The 21,846-nt window shown below is 47.6% G+C and overlaps 1 protein-coding gene across 7 annotated transcripts in view; it reads left to right on the forward strand.

The window, feature by feature from the left end:
• The window catches only part of CTPS2 (CTP synthase 2), a 212,586-nt gene that overhangs the window by 109,891 nt on the left and 80,849 nt on the right, over positions 1-21,846 (forward strand). For 6 of the 7 annotated variants that reach the window (XM_033948181.1, XM_033948183.1, XM_033948179.1 and 3 more), the window contains exons 13-14: positions 2,098-2,160; positions 7,033-7,076. In XM_033948181.1, coding sequence (XP_033804072.1) covers positions 2,098-2,160; positions 7,033-7,076 — 107 coding nt within the window. The remainder of the gene's footprint in view (positions 1-2,097; positions 2,161-7,032; positions 7,077-21,846) is intronic. The other variant, XM_033948184.1, reaches the window with a different exon arrangement.

The raw sequence follows: 21,846 nt of genomic DNA on the forward strand, positions 1-21,846 counted from the left end.
AGACTGAAATAGTTAATTTCCAAAATGTTTAGCAAACAAACAAGTTTTCACAACTTTCCGGAATAAAGCAAAAGAACCTAAACTTCTTCATGTAAGCGGTAAAGCATTCCAGAATTCGGTTAATTTAAAAGCAAAAGAAGAACTAAATCTCTTAAAGGTTCTGTTTTTACCACTGAGAGAGGGAAATGTAAGTTTTAATTTTGGAGAACTTCTGGCAAGATGAGATCTATGAACATTCCAGTCTAAAATGCCAAATAGGATCTTAAATGCGATACAAATGCCCTTCAGTTGAATTCCGAGATACACTGGAAGCCAATGTAATTCCTTGAGCAGAGGAGTTGCGTGATCAAATTTACTCTTACCAAAGATAAGTTTAGCTGCAGTGTTCTGTATTAATTGAAGTCTCTGCAGACTGACCTTTGAAAGACCCAAATACACTGAATTGCAGTAATCCAGCCTTGACAAAATAATTGATTGAACCCATACAGGCAGACTAATTCCATCTACCATTTCTGTAAGTGTCACACCTTCCTTATCAATTAAGCTAACCATTGTTTCAAACAGTTTACAAATTATAAACAGAAAGATACTGGGAAGTACAATAGATTCTATTTTTAGAATAAGATTCCTACCTATAAAAGCCTCCTCTCTGAAACACCCCCCTCTCTCTCTGTCTCTGCCTCTCTCTCTCTCTCTTTCTGTCTCTCTCTCTCTCTCTGGACTCTTGTTTACCCCCCTCGCTCTCTGGACTTTTGTTTATCTCTCTCTGTCTCTTTCTGGACCCTTGTTTACCTTCTCTCTCTCTCTCTCTCTCTCTCTCTCTGAACTCTTGTTTGTCTCTCTCTCTCTCTCTCTCTCTCTCTGGACCCTTGTTTACCTTCTCTCTCTCTCTCTCTCTGAACTCTTGTTTGTCTCTATCTCCCTCTCTCTCTCTCTCTCTCTCTGGACCCTTGTTTGTCTCTCTCTCTCTCTCTCTGGACCCTTGTTGACCCTCTCTCTCTGTCTCTTTTTAGACCCTTGTTTACACTCTCTTTCTCTCTCTCTGGACCCTTGTTTACTCTCTCTCTCTCTATGTCTGTTTCTCTCTCTGTCTGTTTCTCTGGACCCTTGTCGACCCTCTCTCTCTCTCTGGACCCTTGCCGACCCTCTCTGTCTCTTTCTTGTTTGTCTCTCTCTGTTTCTTTCTGGACCCTTGTTTACCCTCTCTCTCTCTCTGAACTCTTGTTTGTCTCTCTGTCTGTCTTTCTGTCTGTCTCTCTCTCTCTGGACCCTTGTTGACCCTCTCTCTCTGTCTCTTTCTGGACCTTTATTTACCCTCTCTCTCTCTCTCTCTCTCTCTGAACTCTTGTTTGTCTCTCTGTCTGTCTATCTTTCTGTCTGTCTGTCTGTCTGTCTCTCTCCCTGGACCCTTGTTGACCCTCTCTCTCTGTCTCTTTCTGGACTCTTATTTACCTTCTCTGAACTCTTGTTTGCCTCTCTGTCTCTGTCTGCCTGTCTCTGGACCCTTATTTACCCTCTCTCTCTCTCTCTCTGAACTCTTGTTTGTCTCTCTATGTCTCTGTGTGTGTGTGTCTCTCTCTGTCTGTCTGTCTGTTTCCTCTCTTTGCCCTCACAGCACCTATTCAGGAAGTTGTCTTTTCTCTCTCATTCACAAGAGCACAGAAGCAGCTACATAATAGAATATCTTTCTGTACATTAGTATCTTTATAAACATTGCTTTTCTGTAATATTAAGCCTATTTCTGCACAATATATTCTTTATTTCACTTCCTATTGAATCTCCTGAGGGTATTGAACCCACAACCTTACATATTGGGGGCTTGTCTGCTTCATCATCCCCTGCAAAACCTTACATTTTGGGGGCTCTTCTCTGTGCTCAGCCATGAAGCAGATGGAGTCAGGGATAGCTGTCATCTGGAAAGCTTTTCATTACAGGTCGCTGCATGAGTAAGATGAAAAGGTTCACTTTGTCTAAGAGCTTTGCCGTGTCATATAGGCGGGAAAGATTAAGTGGAAACAAATTTGCACAGTGTAAGTTGTTCTCAAGGTGTCTTTCAATTCTCTCTCCTCTGTTTCCCACCCCTAACCTTTCCAATAGGAATCTGCCTTGGAATGCAGTTGGCGGTGGTAGAATTTGCAAGAAATTGCCTGAACTGGAAAGGTGAGATTCAAGTCGTTCTTCTCTTTGTTAAAGAAATGCACATGTATAATCTGGCTAACATATAAATGTTCATAAATGTGGCTTTCAAATATTTACACAAGAAACAGTGGGAATGGACAATGAACACTCCATGTAGGATCACGGATGTAAAAGAATCTTGTTTATTCCAATAAAAGGGCATATATAAGCTGTGGATCCGACACAGCACTTTGTTTCGGCAAATCAAAAGTCTGCATCAGGGGTCACTGTAATGTTGTAATCTACAGATAAGAAGTCAATCAAACACAAACTGGACAAGAAGGTGCATCACTGCACAGTGCTCAGGTGGGGGAATTAGAGAGGGAATGATAAGACAGACAGATATTGGTGCTTAGAGGGTGGGTTGGAGTTTGGAACTGAAAGCATCTTCCAAGAAGTGGGCTTTGAGACTGGATTTGAATACTTGTAGAGGCGGAGCCTGATGTATCGAGTCAGGATTCTGGAATGTTATTGTTCTTTGAGGTTCTGGAATGTTGCTATTATTTGGAATCGCCAAAGAGTAGCAACATTCCATGAAGAATCTCCGAAGATTAGCAACATTCCATGCTACTACTACTTACCATTTCTATAGCGCTACTAGACATACGCAGTGTTATACATCAAAACATAGAAGAGACAGTCCCTGCACAAAAGAGCTTATGATCTAGTCAAGACAGATAAATTGGACAAGAGAGTGCATCAGTAAGGGGGGAATTAGAGAGGGAATGATAAGACAGATATTGGTGCTTAGAGGGTGGGTTGGAGTTTGGAATTGAAAGCAGCTATGGAGTCTGGATTTGAATACTGCCAGAAATGGAGCTTGACGTACTGAGTCAGGCAGTTTGTTCTAGGCATACGGTGCGACAAAGTAGAAGGGACAGTGGAGTTGGCTGTAGAGGAGAAAGGTACCAATAAGAGACACTTATCAGATGAGCAGAGTGCCCGGGGGAGGGGGGGGAAATATAGGGAGAGATCAGAGAGGAGAGATAGTGAGTAGCTGCAAAGTGCGAACACTTGCAGGTCAGTAAGAGGAGTCTGAACTGTACGCAGAAATGGATAGGGAGCCAATGAAGTGAGTTGAGGAGAGGGATGGTGACACTGACAGAATACGAAGCACGCAGCCGAGCTCTGGACAGATTGAAGTGGAGGGAGATGGCATAGCGGGAGGCCAGTGAGAAGCAGGTTGCAGTAGTCTAGGTGAGAGGTGATGAGGATATGGATGAGGGTCTTAGCGGGTCTTAGCAGGAGGTCAGTGAGAAGCAGGTTGCAGTAGTCTAGGTGAGAGGTGATGAGGATATGGATGAGGGTCTTAGCGGGTCTTAGCAGGAGGCCAGTGAGAAGCAGGTTGCAGTAGTCTAGGTGAGAGGTGATGAGAGTATGGATGAGGGTCTTAGCGAGTCTTAGCAGGAGGCCAGTGAGAAGCAGGTTGCAGTAGTCTAGGTGGGAGGTGATGAGGGTCTTAGCGTTGCCCTCAGCTAGGAAATGCCAGATTTCAACGATGCTGTAAAGAATGAAAACGGCGGGTTTTGGAAGTGTGCTGAACTTGAAAAGAGAAGGAGAGGGACGAGTGAAAGGTCACCCCAAGGTTGCGAGCCGTAGGGACACGGAAGTTGATCGCTTGGCTCTTTAGTGCCAGGAAGTCAGTATTTGCCTTTTCACCCCCTGCTGGACTTTTACACTCTATTCCAACTCACAGCAAGAGAATATAACGGCAGGAAAGTGCTTCTCTGTTCCTCTGTACCTGCTTTCAGACCCAAACCGGACACGTCCCCAGGCTGTACTAAAGTGTACCCCCTAACCAATTGATATCTCCCAGGCTCCCATCCACTAAATTCCCCCCACCCCAGACACCCTTCCTAGACTCTCCTACATCAGACACCTTCCCGGGCTCCCTTTCATTGCACCCCCTTCAGACCCACTTTTAATACTTCCTTTCCTTAGCAAAGCAGCAGATGAATCCAGAGACAAGTGGGATAGCTCACATCGACCAGTAGGTGGAGATAGAGAAACTGATTAACAGTTGGTCTTATAGACTGGTGTTCCTCCTGCTCATTCAGTTTTGCTCTATCTCCCAGCAGGGGTTGGAGCTATCTCTCTGGCTCCTGGATTCTGGCTGTGCCGGGTGCATTGGTGTTCAGTTCTGTTCCTCTGTTGAGACTCGCTCTCTTCAGTAGGACAGAGGTGCCTGGCTGAGGTGTGCGGCTTTGGGAGCTACACCTGGGCCCTCCCAGGTCCCTACTCCACCCTCCCCTCCGGTTGATTGAGGGGTTTCCTAGGACTCTGTGGTGTTTTCTTCATTCCAGTTTGGAAAAAAAACCATCCTGCCTGGGCTGAGCTGTGCCTTTGTTTCAGTCAGCTTTCAGGACAATTCCCAGCCATTACCTTCCTTCCTAGGGGCGGTCTGAGTGTGTGCTGGTGAGTAAGACTTATGCTTTCTGTGGTTGCAATTTGTTCGTTCCCGAGTGCCGTTTTGGTTGTTCAGGGCGGCGGCGGCGGTTTGGCGACTTTCTCCGTTTAAAAAAAAACAAATATATATATGAGAGGTTTTTTTTTGCCGAACCCGAATTATGGCGACAGAGTCTGTTCACCGGTGTTCGCGCTGTGGAAAGCGCAGAACACTGTCGGGATTCTGCTCTGCCGGTTGCACGGACACACCGGCAGATGATTCATTTTTACAGGCCTGTGATTTAGCCATTTCCCGAGTTGGGGAAGCGCGCTCAACGTCCCCTTCTCTTGCGGTCGACTCGATCGGGCTGCAGGGCTCTTCCGCGGCGGAAGGGAGTTCGGAGGCCGTCCGGGAGTCGGGCGCGCCGGGAGGAGCCACGGTAGCTCTTTACGGCGCAGAACAGGCAAGTTCAGAGGCATCTGGGCTGGGCGTTTTTTCACCTGAGTTTATCATGCTTATGCACCGGGCTTTCGTATTGCACAGCTCTCAGCCTTCTTAAAGGACCCTCGGCCACAAGAGGACACCCGCTGAAAATAAAGGGCGGGAAGTTTCATGGCGACACCAGGAAATACTTCTTCACCGAAAGAGTGGTTGACAGCTGGAATAAGCTCCCAGTGCAGGTGATCGAGGCCAGCAGTGTGCCAGATTTTAAGAACAGATGGGATGCTCATGTCGGATCTCTACGAGGGCGATTAAATAGGGGGGGTGGGTCAATGGTGTGGGCAGACTCGATGGGCCTCAGCCTTTTTCTGCCGTCACTTTCTATACAAAGGGATTACCTTAAAAGAAACACATAGACTACAGATTATCCAAAACACCGCAATAAAAATGATCATGAATAGAAAAAAATTTGATCATGTAACCCTATTGTTCAAGGAAAATCACTGGTTACCGGTAAACCACAGAATCATTTATAAAATTGCCTTACTGACACATAAGATATTAGTAAACAAAGCCCCAGCATCTTTAGAAAGATTTTTAATACCATCCACTCCTGTAAGATCTCTTAGATCAGAAGAAAAATCCCTGCTGGTAAGTCCCTCACTAAAAATTATTTATTCAAGGAGGGATTCGATCTTTTCTGTTACAGCTCCCCAAACTTGGAACTCGCTTCCTCTCAATATAAGAGAAGAAAAATTACCTACTAAGTTCAAAGGCCTACTAAAAAGCTGGCTGTTTAAGGACGCCTTTAACTGACCCTTTTCATAATCACATTATCTCATTCCCTGGAATTTATCTGGACAAGGAACACAGTTAAGTCTTTAATGTCCTGTTTGTTGGAAATTTTTTATTTTTTCTATTTTTAATTTTGTAAATCGCATTGGATTTGGATACTGCGATTATATCAAATATTTTAAATAAACTTGAAACTTGACTTAAATGCCGACACGAATCCATGTTTCGCCCTGTCCAGGCTGTTTCAAGGCAGGTCCCCCTAAAAAAAAAAAATATGAAAACAGATTAATAATTGAAATTCGCTGAAAAAAATACATATACAGTGTTCCCCCACGAATTCGCGGTTCACGAATCACGGACTCACTCTTTCGCGGTCTGCTCCGACCGCCTCTTCCTGTAGTAAAGTCAGGCTACACCAGGGATCTCAAAGTCCCTCCTTGAGGGCCGCAATCCAGTAGGGTTTTCAGGATTTCCCCAATGAATATGCATGAGATCTATGTGCGTGCACTGCTTTCAATGCATATTCATTGAGGAAATCCTGAAAACCCGACCGGATTGCGGCCCTCAAGGAGGGACTTTGAGATCCCTGGTCTACACCAATCAGTAGCTGCGGGTCAAAGCAGCTCCTGATTGGTATAGCCCGACTTTACTACAGGAAGAGGCGGTCGAAGCAGACCGTGAGCGATTTTTTTCACCGGCCGGCGCTCCAGCTGCCCTCTCCTGCCTCCCCTGGAAATTCGCGGGGGTTCCTGGAACGGAACCCCCTCAAATTTCGGGGGAGGACTGTACGCCATGCGCATATCGTACCGTACAATTGCTTATATCCCACGATTTTCTACTAGGATTCATTGCGGTTTACACTAGAATTGCAGGACAGTCGGTCTGGGTTACAGTAAGATTTCTCCGATGTGGTATTTACAGTGGTTTCCTCTGTGGAAATGTACTTTTTATGCTGAATTTCGCGAGTCTGAAATTTCACTTCACTCAGCAGCTGAGAAAATAAAAACCTGACTGTATCCTGCAGACTCACATTAGCCCTCATTCAGAAATTTAAAAAGCAACAAAATAGCAGCTACCAGTGGCAAATGCCAAGTGTGTGTTGATGAGAACAAATAGTCCTGGGATTAATTGCTTTCTCTTTCAGAGATCTTTAATTATTCCAGCCTGTCAGCTTTCCTGTAGATTAATTTTTAATGGCTGTTGATGCTCTGTGACTTCTTTTCATTTTCTAGGTGCAAATTCTACAGAATTTGAGCCAAATACCAGCTATCCTGTGGTAAGTACCGAGCTTTTCTTGTTCTGCTGTTGGGTGTTCTGCTGTGGCTTTTAGCTGGCAATTAACTTGTTCAAAGCAGCGAGATCCTGACATACACAGCCTAAGGACCTAGAAAAGGTTCAAAGAAGACCAACCAAGATGGTAAAGGGGATGGAATTCCTCTCGTATGAGGAAAGACTAAAACAGTTAGGGCTCTTCAGCTTGGAAAAGAGACGGCTGAGTGGACAAATGAATCCTGAGTGGAGTAGAACGGGTACAAGTGGATCGATTTTTCACTCCGTCAAAAATTACAAAGACTAGGGGACACTCGATGAAGTTACAGGGAAATACTTTTAAAACCAATAGGAGGAAATATTTTTTTCACTCGGAGAATAGTTAAGCTCTGGAACGTGTTGCCAGAGGTTGTGGTAAGAGCGGATAGCGTAGCTGGTTTTAAGAAAGGTTTGGACAAGTTTCTGGAGGAAAAGTCCTCAGTCTGTTATTGAGAAAGACATGGGGGAAGCCACTGCTTGCCTTGGATTAGTAGCATGGAATGTTACTACTCCTTGGGATTCCAGAATCTTGCTATTCTTCGGATTCTGAATGGAATGTTGCTACTATTTGGAGTTCTAGAATCTTGTTGCTCTCTGGGATTCCGGAATCTTGCTATTTTTTTGGGATTCTGGATGGAATGCTGCTACTCTTTGGGGTTTTGTCAGGTACTAGGGACTTGGATTGGCTACCGTGAGAATGAGCTACTGGGCTTGATGGACCATTGGTCTGAACCAGTAAGGCTGTTCATATGTTCTTAAGGATGTTTGAGCACAGAAGGGCTGTTTCTTACACTATGTAGGAACTTCATTGCACTTTCAGCTAAATTCCCCCCACCCCCGTTTTACGAAACCGCGATAGCGGTTACTAGCGCAAAGAGCCGCACTGAATACTCCGCTCTGCTCCCGACGCTCATAGAGTTCCTATCCTTTGATAGTTATTCATGAAGTTTGATGATGCCTGGAAACAGGAACTCTTTCTTCAGGTCTTACTTGAAGTTGAGTCTTCAGGTGGTCACAGAGGTCTAATCTTAGGTTAATTTAAACCAGTGGTTCCCAAACCTGTCCTGGGGGACCCCCAGCCAGTCAGGTTTTCAAAATATCCCTAATGAATATGCATGAGAGAGATTTGCATATAATGGAAGTGACAGGTATGCATATCTCTCTCATGCATATTCATTAAGGATATCTTGAAAACCTGACCAGGACAGGTTTGGGAACCACTGATTTAAACACAGCCAGATCTCTTAATAAGTGAACTTGCCATCTTTAAGCTGGAATTCTAAGTTAAAGGAGCAGTTTTCCTGGCTGTGATAATTAAAATTTCCCTGGCTATCTCAGTATCATTTTTACATCTCTGCCCTCTCACTGCTGTCTTGTGTGGGGTTACCGTATTTTTCTCTGCGAAACCCCAGACATATGACCCCAACCTGTTCCGGTCTCAGCCACGCCCAGTTCTTCTCCAGCCACGCCCAGTTCCACCTCCATCCACACCCAGTTCTGCCTCCAGCTCCCACAAAGCCTCCTTTCTTCCGGACAAGCTCCAGCTACGTTTGGAGGGCCTGGAGCATGCGTGAATGTGTCTGACATCATCCGTTCATGCTTCAGAGGCCCTTCAGATGTGGCCGGAGCTCGTTGGGGCTTTCCAAAACCCAGACAAATGCCGGGTTTTGGAAAGTCCATCCGGGTGGCCTGGACAGTCCACTAAAAAAGGACTTGTCTGGGTTTTCCCGGACATCTGGTAACCCTACTCTTGTTCAACAAGCTCATGTTCTGTATAATCTTAAGATAATAATACCCTTAGTGCACATGCGCACTTCAATTTTTGTGGCTCCGTGCGTCCATCGCGCTGTGGTCGGCAGAGAAATGTTGCAGAATGTGGCACGTGTACACATTGGGAGCCGACATCGGGGAGAGAAGGAGGCGGCGGTGGTGGCGTCCGAGCTACGGAGCTAGGGGAGGGAAGGCCACAACTACTGCCGCTCTGTGGTCGCACAGTCTTCTCCTCTGCCTCCACTCTCCCCTCTGGGTGAATTTCCAGGTCGAGGATGAGGATTTGTTGGAGGCTGGTGGCACTGCCGTAGAGGGGGTGGGATGGGCTGGGGGGGGGGGGCGGTCAAAGGAAGGGGAGCAGGGCGCAGGCAGGGAACGGGAGAGAGAGAAAGAGATAGAAAGACAGACAGCGGCCAAAGAGAGAGAGAGAGAGAGACAGAAAGACACATAGGCAGCGGCCAAGGAAAGAGAGAGAAAGAGACTGAAAGGCACATAAACAGCGGCCAAGGAAAGAGAGAGAGAAAAAGACAGAAACATACATAGACAGCAGCCAAGGAGAGAAAGAGATAGAAAGACAGACAGACACACAGACAGTAGCCAAGGAGATAGAGAGACAGACAGCGGCCAACGAGAGAGAAAGAGACAGAAAGACAGACAGTCACACAGCGGCAATGAGAGAGAGAGAAAAAGACAGAAAGGCACATAAACAGTGGCCAAGGAGAAAGAGAGAGAAAGAGACAGAAACATACACAGACAGTGGCCAAGGAGAGAGAGAGAGAAAGAAAGAGACAGAAAGACAGACACACAGCGGCCAATGAGAGAGAGAAAGAGACAGAAAGGCACAAACAGCGGCCAAGGAGAAAGAGAGAGTAAAAGACAGAAACATACACAGACAGCAGCCAAGGAGAGAAAGATAGAAAGACAGACAGACACACAGACAGCGGCCAAGGAGATAGAGAGACAGACAACGGCCAATGAGAGAGAGAGAAAGAGACAGAAAGGCACATAAACAGTGGCCAAGGAGAAAGAGCGAGAAAGAGGCAGAAACATACACAGACAGTGGCCAAGGAGAGAGAGAGAGAGAGAGAGAGAGACAGAAAGACAGACACACAGCGGCCAATGAGAGAGAGAAAGAGACAGAAAGGCACACAGACAGCGGCCAAGGAGAAAGAGAGAGAAAGAGACAGAAACATACACAGAGAGCGGCTAAGGAGAGAGAGAGAAAGAAAGAGACAGACAGACACACAGCTGCCAACGAGAAAGAGAGAAAGAGACAGAAAGACATACATACAGACACACAGACAGCAACCAAGGAGAGAGAGAGAGAGAGAGAGACAGAAAGACAGACAGTGGCCAAGGAGAGAGGGAGAGACAGAAAGACACACAGATAGTGGTCAAGGAGAGACACAGAAAGAAAGAAAGACAGACAGACAGCGGCCAAAGAGAGAGAGAGAGACAGAAAGAAAGACAGCGGCCAATGAGAGAGAGAGACAAAGAAAGACAGACAGACATCTATTCTAGCACCCGTTAATGTGCTAAAAGACTAGTTCTTAATAAATGTTAGGGATGTGAATATGTTTTTGACTTATTACTTTATTTACTTCTTTTTGTTTCATTTGTTTTGCTTTGTAAAATGCCTCCCCATTCACAAATTAGTATTGCTGAGTAACTAAAAGCCTCTCCAGACCTCCGCCAGACCCCCCCCAACCTATGCCCTGACCCTATCTTTATGCGATGTGCTGTCTTGTAAATGAAGGGGTTGGCAACCCTGTTGCTATTGGCTCACCACTTCTGCTTCTCAAAATGACAGCCAATCCAAGGTTGGAGCTATTTTGAGAAGCCGCAAAGGAGGGGGCAGGAGATCACTTCTGTCTGTAAAATATTTCACATAGGGTGAAAGGGGAGCTTGGGTAGGTGTCGGACCTGAGAGGGATCTGGGAGGTGCATTATAGAAAAAATAATTTTGGCAGTAATGGTAGGGTTACCATTTTTCAGGCCGCAAAAAACCCAGACACATGGCCCCGCCTTATTCTGTCCCAGTTCCGTTCTGCCCTGGCCCCGCCCAGTTCTGCCTTCAGTTCCGCCCCATTCTGCCCCAGCCCCTCCCAGTTCAGCCTCCAGCCCCGCCACCACAAACCTCCTCTCTTCTTCCCCGACAAGCTCCGGCCACGTCTGGAGAGCCTGGAGCATGTGCGGATGTGTGTGACGTCCTCCACGCATGCTCAGATGCTCTCCAGATGCAGCCGGAGCTCGTCGGGGGCTTTCCAAATTCCGGAGAAACTGCTGGGTTTTGGAAAGTCCGTCCTGGACCCTGGACAGTCCTCTAAAAAGAGGACATGTCCAGGTTTTCCCGGATGTCAGGTGACCCTAAGTAATGGTATGGGTGGAGGGAAGCCAGACGTTGGCAGCCTGCATATAATATGAAGAAATAGTGGCCAAAGCAAAATGAAAAGGGAAATCAAATGATATTTTGTCTGTTTTGGGGAGATTTTATGCTGTTTCATAAATGAAGGGAAACACAATAACAAATTTTGTTGATATTTCCTGTTTCATTTCAACTGATAACACATTCCGTATTGTTCTAGATCAAGTATGTTTTAACCCATACACAGCCCTCGTATATCTCTTTCAGTTTCTTATAACCTCTGCATGTTAAAGATTCACAAATATCCTATAATTCCAACACGAATGAGTGATCAATGGGGGGGGGGGGAGAGTTTCTGGAATTGCACTGCACTGCACTGCACTGCACTTTTGTAGTCCATAGGGGGAGCCCAAGAGCTTTCAAAGATTTGTTTCTTTTGATACAGTACATAGAATAAATCTCTTATGATGCAGAAACGTGTCTGCATGATTCAGAGAAAGTGCTATTTACTATATTAGGGGATCATTTTATAAAGTCATTTTAACACATTGTAGCATGTGTGTAAATGGCGTAACATTCCAACCACAAAACAAATTCCCTTGCTAATCAAGATGCACAGTCACTATCAATATGCAAGGCGACTGCAATTGAAAAGTGACTTCAGTTTCAAGCATTAACAGCTTCAAAATTGGTACAACAGGAGAATGCTTTGAAACGGTGACTGAGTTCTGTTTTGTGGAGCAGAATACGAGTATTATCCCAGGACAAGCAGGCAGCATATTCTTAACACATGGGTGACGTCACCGACGGAGCCCTCGGTACGGACCTTTTTAACTAGAAGTTTCTAGTTGGCCGCACCGCGCGTGCGCGAGTGCCTTCCCGCCCGACGGAGGAGTGCGTGGTCCCCAGTTTCTTCGTTTCCGCGGAGCGAAGAAGACGCGTGTGTTTTTTCAATGGCCGTTGAAACCACTTTTTTGCCTTCCCGCTCGCGCTTTTTTCCTTATTTTTTCTTTCTTTACCTTCGGGTTTATTTTTCTTTGATTTGCAAAAAAAAAACTTTGCTTTTTCCCTTTTTTCTTTCGTTTTTGCCCCAGCGGGGCCTGTTGCCAGTATACAGGCCTCGGGCTTCGATTTTGCGGAGGCTATCTTCCCCTTCATGCCCCCGCAGGTCGGTTTTAAGAAGTGCCAGCGGTGTGCACGCCCGATCTCCATAATTGACCCACACAATTGGTGCTTGCAGTGTCTGGGTCCGGAGCATCGGGCGGACTCCTGCACCCGCTGTGCCACTCTTCAAAAGAGAACTCTTAAAAACCGAAGAATTCAACAAACTCTTCTCTTCGGCACCGAGTCGGCGATGGACTCCTCACCTTCAACGGTGGTACCTCAAAAATCGGCACCGTCGACCTCGACACCGACCGACCCCGCATCGGCGTCGCTGGCGCCAGGTAAGCCGGCTAAGAAGCCTTCCTCTTCCCTCGAGCGCCCTCCAGCTACGGTGGCGACACCGTCCCTACCGGCATCGCACCGGTCCCGCAAACGCTCCGCCCCGATCTCGGTGAGTGCCTCGTCATCGGCCTCCTCATCGCCGGGGCGTGGAGCGGCATCTAAGGAACCGAAGAAAAAGAAAGCGGTTCCGATGCCACCCCTAGATGACCGTATCTCGGCCATCTTAAAGGCTCAACTCCAAGAACAGTTGAAGAAACAACTTGAACAACTGTTGCCCACTATCCTGGCACCGCTCCTTCCGGTACCAGACCGGCCCGAGCCCCGCACCGAGCCCCCGGTGTCCACCCCTTTGGTACCGGTGAACACATCCATGCCGATCCTTTCGGCCCAACAACTTCAGGGCGATCCGGTGGTTCATTCTCAGGCCACATTGGATCCTCCTCGGCACCAGGCGGTACGGCATTCTTCTCGGGACCGAGATAGACGCCGGTCGTCCTCCCCTGGTACCGTTTCGGTGCGCTCTGGAAAGTCTTTGTCCAAAACTCGCCATACCGCGCCCTCCACCCCGGTGTCTCGACATGCACCAGAAGTCAGGGACCCTGACTTATGGGAGGAAACTCCTCTCGGTACCGAGGAGGATCCCTCCTCATCTGGTGAGGAACCATCGGCACCCGATGCCACCTCTAAACCAGAGCAGTCCTCATTTTCTAAATTTCTGAGAGAAATGTCTGCTGCCCTGTCCCTTCCTCTGGAATCTGACTCAAAAAAGTCTCAAGCCTTTCTAGAGGCTTTAGACTTTGAGCAACCTCCTAAGGAGTTCCTCAAGCTTCCCGTGCATGACATCCTACGGGAAACGTTCTACAAAAACTTGGAAAATCCCCTCACGGTACCGGGAGCCCCCCGTAAACTGGACAACCTTTACCGTGTCATTCCCATTCCTGGATTCGACAAATCTCAATTGCCCCATGAGTCCCTTCTGGTGGAATCCACCTTAAAAAAGACTCAGGGCTCCAGTGTCTATGCCTCTACCCCTCCTGGCAGAGAAGGTAAGACTATGGACAAGTTTGGCAAGAGGCTTTACCAGAATGCCATGCTTGCCAACAGGGCAAACAACTATTCCTTCCATTTTTCTTTCTATCTGAAACATTTGGTCCAACAACTGTCTGCCCTCCAGAAGTACCTTCCTGAGCGCAAGGTCCCGCTATTCCAACAGCACATCTCTGGTCTTCTCCAGATGCGAAAATATATGGTCCGCTCAATATACGACTCCTTCGAGCTCACCTCTCGGGCCTCTGCCATGGCCGTAGCCATGCGTCGCTTAGCCTGGCTCAGAGTCTCCGACCTGGACATTAACCACCAGGATCGTTTGGCCAACGCCCCCTGTCTCGGGGATGAACTCTTTGGAGAGTCCCTGGATTCCACCACCCAGAAACTCTCGGCCCATGAGACCAGGTGGGACACCCTGATCAAGCCGAAAAAGAAGGCTCCGCCTGCTCGACCCTATCGGCCTCAATCATCTTACCAGCGGAGGTTCTCAGCCAGGCCACTCAATCCGCCTCCCCAACAATCTCGGCGACCCCGTCAACAGCAGCACCATGCCCAGGCTCGGTCTCAGGCCACTCAACCCTCCAAGCCTCCTCAGCCTGCTAAACAATCTCAGCCCTTTTGACTCTTCTCTCCAGGGCATAGCCAGTCATCCACCCTCGCTGCCTCTTCCACAGCCTATCGGGGGTCGTCTCACCATTTTCTCAAGCCGTTGGGAAGTCATCACGTCGGACCAGTGGGTCCTCAACATCATCCGCCACGGCTACTCTCTCAACTTCCAGACTCTTCCACCGGACAACCTTCCCGTAGAGTCTGCTTCACACTCATCTCAAACCCTCCTCCTCCTGAGGGAGGTTCAATCCCTCCTCCTTCTCAATGCCATCGAAGAAGTACCTCCAGATCAAAGGGGTCAGGGATTCTACTCCCGCTACTTCCTAGTACCCAAAAAGACGGGAGACCTCCGTCCCATTCTCGATCTCAGGGACCTCAACAAGTGTCTGGTCAAGGAGAAGTTCAGAATGCTCTCCCTTGCCACACTTTACCCTCTACTTTCTCAACACGACTGGCTATGTTCCCTGGACCTCAAAGAGGCCTACACTCACATCTCCATCCATCAGAACTCTCGCCGCTACCTGCGGTTCCAGGTGCTACACCACCACTATCAGTACAAAGTGCTACCGTTTGGCCTCGCTTCCTCCCCCAGAGTCTTCACCAAATGCCTGATAGTGGTGGCGGCCTTCCTCAGGTCTCACAACCTCCAGGTGTTCCCCTACTTGGACGATTGGTTGGTGAAAGCACCCTCATCTCAACTCGTGCTACAAGCTACTCATCACACCATCTCTCTCCTCCACCTCCTGGGGTTCGAGATCAACTACCCCAAGTCGCATCTGCTTCCCACCCAGCGACTTCAATTTATTGGAGCAGTTCTGGACACCACGCTGATGAGGGCCTTTCTCCCCTCCGATCGTCAGCAGACCCTGCTCCACCTCTGCCGTCAGGTACTCAGGCATCCCTCCATTCCTGCCCGACAGATGATGGTCCTCCTGGGTCACATGGCCTCGACGGTGCATGTCCTTCCTCTGGCACGTCTCCACCTTCGTACACCTCAGTGGACTCTCGCCAACCAATGGTCACAGACTACAGATCTTCTTTCTCATCCCATCTCTGTGACATCATCTCTTCAGCAATCTCTCCAATGGTGGTTGAACTCCTCAAATCTTTCCAGGGGTCTTCTTTTTCATCTGCCCCCCCACTCTATGATCATCACCACCGATGCGTCCCCCTACGCATGGGGAGCTCACCTAGGAGATCTACGCACCCAGGGACTTTGGACCCCACAGGAGCGTCGTCATCACATAAATTTCCTGGAACTCAGAGCCATGTTCTACGCCCTCAAGGCTTTCCAACATCTTCTCTGCCCTCAAGTCCTCCTCCTGTGCACAGACAATCAAGTCGCCATGTACTACATAAACAAGCAAGGCGGCACCGGATCTCGCCCCCTTTGTTTGGAGGCTCTGCGCATCTGGACCTGGGCCACGGACCGCAATCTCTTTCTCAGGGCGGTCTATATCCAGGGCGAACAGAACTCTCTGGCCGACAATCTCAGCCGCATCCTTCAACCTCACGAGTGGACGTTGGACCCTCCGACTCTGCTCTCCATCTTTGCTCGATGGGGCACTCCGCAGGTGGACCTCTTTGCAGCACCTCACAACCATCAGCTGCCCCAATTCTGTTCCAGACTCTTCTCTCCTCACCGTCTGGCTCCGGATGCATTCCTGCTCGACTGGAGGGATCGGTTCCTCTATGCCTTCCCTCCACTTCCTCTGATGTTGCGGACCTTGTCCAAACTCCGCAAGGACAACGCCACCATGATTCTCATCGCCCCTCGGTGGCCTCGTCAACACTGGTTCTCCCTCCTGCTTCAACTCAGCTCCAGGGAGCCCATTCCTCTTCCTGTGTTTCCTACTCTGCTTACACAGCAGCATCAGTCTCTACTGCATCCCAATCTGTCTTCCCTCCACCTGACAGCTTGGTTTCTCTCGGGCTGACCTCTCCGGAGAATCTATCTCAACCGGTCCGCCTCATTTTGGACGCCTCCAGGAAACCGGCCACTCTCCAATGTTACCATCAGAAGTGGACCAGATTCTCCTCGTGGTGTCTCCGGCATCATCAGGAACCTACCTCCTTAGCGGTGGAAGCTGTCTTGGAATATTTGCTCTCACTGTCCAATGCTGGCCTCAAAACCACCTCAATTAGAGTCCACCTCAGTGCCATCACTGCGTTTCATGAGCCTATTCTCGGAAAACCCCTCACGGCTCATCCTCTGGTTTCCAGATTTATGAGAGGGCTCTTCAATATCAAGCCGCCTCTCAAGCCTCCTCCTGTCGTCTGGGACCTGAATGTGGTTCTCTCAGCACTCATGAAGCCTCCGTTTGAGCCTCTTGCCACAACTTCGCTCAGGCTTCTTACCTGGAAGGTGCTTTTCCTAATTGCCATCACCTCTGCCAGGAGGGTTAGCGAACTGCATGCACTGGTTGCCGACCCACCTTTCACTGTTTTTCACCATGACAAGGTTGTTCTGCGTACCCACCCTAAATTCCTTCCCAAGGTGGTCTCAGCTTTTCACCTTAACCAGTCCATTGTGCTCCCCGTCTTCTTCCCTAAGCCTCACTCGCATCCTGGGGAACAGGCGTTGCACACACTGGATTGTAAGCGTGCCCTTGCTTACTATCTTGATCGTACCAGAGCTCACCGATCATCTCCTCAGCTATTTGTATCTTTCGATCCCAACCGTTTGGGTCGTCCTGTCTCCAAACGGACCCTTTCAAATTGGCTTGCTGCCTGTATTGCCTTCTGTTATGCTCGGGCCGGTCTCTCACTGGAAGGAACTGTCACGGCCCACAGAGTCCGAGCTATGGCTGCTTCTGTTGCTTTCCTCCGTTCCACGCCCATCGAGGAAATCTGCAAGGCGGCCACTTGGTCCTCAGTTCACACGTTCACTACTCACTACTGTCTGGATGCGTTCTCCAGACGGGATGGACACTTCGGCCAATCTGTGTTACAAAATTTATTTTCCTAATGGCCAACCATCCCACCTCCCTCTTTGTTAGCTTGGAGGTCACCCATGTGTTAAGAATATGCTGCCTGCTTGTCCTGGGATAAAGCACAGTTACTTACCGTAACAGGTGTTATCCAGGGACAGCAGGCAGATATTCTTACGTCCCACCCACCTCCCCGGGTTGGCTTCTTAGCTGGCTTATACTAACTGGGGACCACGCACTCCTCCGTCGGGCGGGAAGGCACTCGCGCACGCGCGGTGCGGCCAACTAGAAACTTCTAGTTAAAAAGGTCCGTACCGAGGGCTCCGTCGGTGACGTCACCCATGTGTTAAGAATATCTGCCTGCTGTCCCTGGATAACACCTGTTACGGTAAGTAACTGTGCTTTACATCTGATTCTTTTTCCTGCCGCTGCAGATGAATGCCACTCCTACTTTTTATTGACTGAAAGTATGCTAATTTACACATGTTCTTAAGTCATCCATTAAGGTTAGTGGAATCAGAAATATGGTTGAAATTTGCGATAAAGATCTTGGAAGTAATACTTGACTCCAATTTGTCAATGGAAAAGCATGTAAACTTATTGGTGAAAAAAGTCCTGGGGACCTGGATTGGCCACCGTGAGAATAGGCTACTGGGCTTAATGGACCTTTGGTTTGACCCAGTATGGGTGTTCTTACGTGAGCGAAGTATAGGACAATTAAGCCATTGTGACATCACTGATGAGGTTGCTATTCTTTGGATTGTGTATGGAGCAGCAGATGCAGCCCTAAACACCGTACTGCTTGCCCTGGATCGGGTTTTGGCCAGATACTAGTGACCTGAATTGGCCACCGTGAGAACGGGCTACTGGGCTTGGTCTGACCCAGTAAGGTTATTCTTATGTGAGCAATCAAGCCATTGTGACATCACTGATGAGGTTGGCTCTGAGGCACTGTGGACTGAGGCATTATGACATCACAATCTCAGCTCTGGAATGTTGCTCTCATTGGGGTTCCGGAATCTTGTTATTCTTTGAGATACTGGAATGTTACTACTCTTTGGGTTTTGGCCAGGTACTAATGACCTGGATTGGCCACTGTGAGAACGGGCTACTGGGCTTGATGGACCCTTTGGTCTGACCCAGTAAGGCTATTCTTATGTTCTTAAGATGATTTGTTTTGTTAAACCTTTTGGGGGAAAAATTATGCATTTGGAATTAAGAAGTGAGAAAACAATAACCCCCCCCAAAAAAAAACCACACTTTTATTAAGCCGTGGAAGAGGTTTCTACCACGGCCCAGAGCTCTAAATGCTCCAATGCTCATAGTTCTATGAGCGTCGGAGCAGCGTCAGAGCATTTGGTGCTTTGGGCTGAATTCAAAATCTCTACTACATCTTAGTAAAAGTGGGGGAAGGGGTAAAGGCAAATGGTCCACTAGATCCAACATGGAAGTCAGAAAGAAAAAGCAGACCATATGAAGAAGCATTATATATATATATGTAACATTTCTTTATATAATGCTTGTATTGATCATTATTTATATTTTTTAAGTAGTTTTGCCCCTGATGCAGCCGGTTCTGGCGAAACGTGGTCAGACAGTTTCTGAATCCTGGAAGTTTATTTAATAAAGTCTGTATTTCTTCATATGATCTGTATTTATTTTTTAATTAATTATACAACCGATAATATTGTCATTTATACCTTATTGCAATATAACATTATGTGTTTGAAATTGTATTTTTTAACTGAAATGTTCCAGTTTTTCTGTTGTAAATCGCCCAGAACTGTTGTTAGGGTGGTATACAAGAAAATAAATTATTATTATTATTATTGTTGGAACTTCCTGAGAGGCCAATGCAAAGAATCCAAGTTTTACAAAATATTACAGCAAATATGGTAATGCAGGGAGGGTTATGGACTGTGTTATGCCTTATTTAATTAGTCCTCGCAGGCTTCCAGCAAAGGCTAGGCCTGAATTTAAATTTCTGGCTTTTATTGTTAAGGTTCTATATGGTCTCTGCCCGGCTTGCCTCACTGGTTTCATCTCTCTGTTAAATCCATTAAGGTATTCACGCTTGCTCTCAGATTTAAGATTTGCAGTACCAAGTATAAAATATTGCAGTTTAACAGAAACAAGAAATCAGTTATAGGTAAAGGTTCTATTATATGGAATTCTCTACCAGTGGAGAGCTTTCAGAGGTTATTCTCTTTTTGAAGTGCAGTGAAGACCTAGCCCCTTTTTTTCGTAAATATTTTTATTAATATCTGTTTGAATTGTACAGAAATGGAATCTTTATTGTATTTAGTCTATTTTGTAACTTCTTAATTTGGGGATGCATTATTCTCTTTTGTAAGCTGCTTGGTTTAATTGGCCTATAAACATCCATCTTAAATTAAAATATATGCATAGATATTAAGGGGAAAATTCTATATAGGATACTGCAGCCGCCTAAGAAGCACCAGGAAGGAGGTCTAAGACTCCAGTTGGTCCGGGTGACTAAGGCCCCTCCTTTGGGAGGGGCCTTAGGCATCTGAATCAGTCAAAGCCTTAGGCCCCTCCCTGGTGCATCCCACGATGCACCAGGAAGGGGCAGGCCCGCCATTCAGCGAAGGCGGGCCTGCTGGCCAGATGGAGGAAGCATCCGGCTGACCAACTTAATATCAGGTATTTTAGGGGCCGGGTGGGGGGGAGGATGTCAAGGGGTCTGTCCTTCTGGAGAGACGTTTCTGGCAGGAGGAACTGGGCATCCCTCCTGCTGATGATCTTTGGGAGGGGGGATTCCAGCAGGAGGGAGTGGGTGTCCTTACTGCTGGGGGATGTCTTTGGGGGTGTTGGCAGGAGGAATTGGGTACTCCTCTTGCTGCTGACATTCGCGGGTGAGGGTATGTCTTTGGCGGTCCTGGCAGGAGAGACTGGGCATCCCTCTTGCTCGCCATCTTCGCGGTGTGTTTAAGGGTTGTCTGCTGTAGCCGCTAAACTGATCGCGACGGGGAGATTCCCTTGCATTTTGCTGGCCTACATTTCATGCGGCTACCTCGGGCCTAGGGAGGTGCCTAAGGCCATTTCCGGGTGAAACCATGTCTACACCTAGCCTTAGGTGGCTCTGCATGCCTATAGTATAGACGGCCCGCCTCAGGATGTTTTTTGTGCGTCCTGATCGGCAGTGGTAGGCCACCTAAAATCAGGACGCCTTTTATGGAACTTACCCCTAAGTGATTACTGCAGGGATATGTGTCAGCCCGTACCATCTCGTAAAAATGAATTGCGGTAAGGTAAATAGAGTAATTTTACAAAATGGCTACCTGCCAATGACTGTAACAACTATAGTTCAAAATAATAGGCAAAAGAAACCCACACTCAGTGGTGTAGTAAGGGGGGATGGGGTGGGATTTCCAAAAGCTTGTCTGCAAATTTTCACAGAAAAGGGGAAAGGGATTGGGACTTTTATACTGCCTTTGTATAGTTTTACAACCACACTCATAAGAACATAAGAATTGCCGCTGCTGGGTCAGACCAGTGGTCCATCGTGCCCAGCAGTCCGCTCACGCGGCGGCCCTCCGGTCAAAGACCAGCGCATTGAGACCAGCCCTACCTGCGTACATTCTGGTTCAGCAGGAACTTGTCTAACTTTGTCTTGAATCTCTGGAGGGTGTTTTCCCCTACGACAGATTCCAGAAGAGCGTTCCAGTTTTCTACCACTCTCTGGGTGAAGAAGAACTTCCTTACGTTTGTACAGAATCTATCCTCTTTCAACTTTAGAGAGTGCCCTCTTGTTCTCCCTACCTTGGAGAGGTTGAACAAACCTGTCTTTATCTACTTTGTTTTGAATTCCTGGAGGGTGTTTTCCCCTATAACAGACTCCAGAAGAGCATTCCAGTTTTCCACCACTCTCTGGGTGAAGAAAAACTTCCTTACGTTCGTACGGAATCTATCCCCTTTCAACTTTAGAGAGTGCCCTCTCGTTCTCTCTACCTTGGAGAGGGTGAACAACCTGTCCTTATCTACTAAATCTATTCCCTTCATTATCTTGAATGTTTCAATCATGTCCCCTCTCAATCTCCTCTTTTCGAGGGAGAAGAGGCCCAGTTTTGGTGAAGAGCACGGGTCCAAGCCCCGAGCCCCGCGGCACCCCACTGGTGACGCTCTTCCAGTCCGAGTATTGTCCATTTACCCCCCACTCTCTGTTTCCTATGCTCCAGCCAGTTTTTAATCCAGTGGGCTCAAACTCTTATCTAATGTACCTGGGGCAGTGAAAGTACTTGCACAAATAACAGTTCCAAATCCATGCAAGTCTTTTTCCCATATTTCAAAAGCAAAATTTTCCTCTTTGAAAACGGATTCTTCTCTTTAAAACAGGACGATATAGTCTTACTGGAGTGGTAGCAGTGAGCAGGTTGCTTCTAGGAAATGGAAGATCAGAATATGTGCTGCTATAGAATGATTGCTGGAGAGACACTAAAATCTTTTGGATAATTGGTCATTTCCAGCACACAGCACGGTACTGGGAATTAAACTGGCAGATGGTGGCATACACCTGAAGTGGTATTGCCTTACAGGGATCCTGCTTAATT

The sequence above is a fragment of the Geotrypetes seraphini genome, chromosome 6, assembly GCF_902459505.1.
Source record: "Geotrypetes seraphini chromosome 6, aGeoSer1.1, whole genome shotgun sequence".
Taxonomy (NCBI): Eukaryota; Metazoa; Chordata; class Amphibia; order Gymnophiona; family Dermophiidae; genus Geotrypetes; species Geotrypetes seraphini.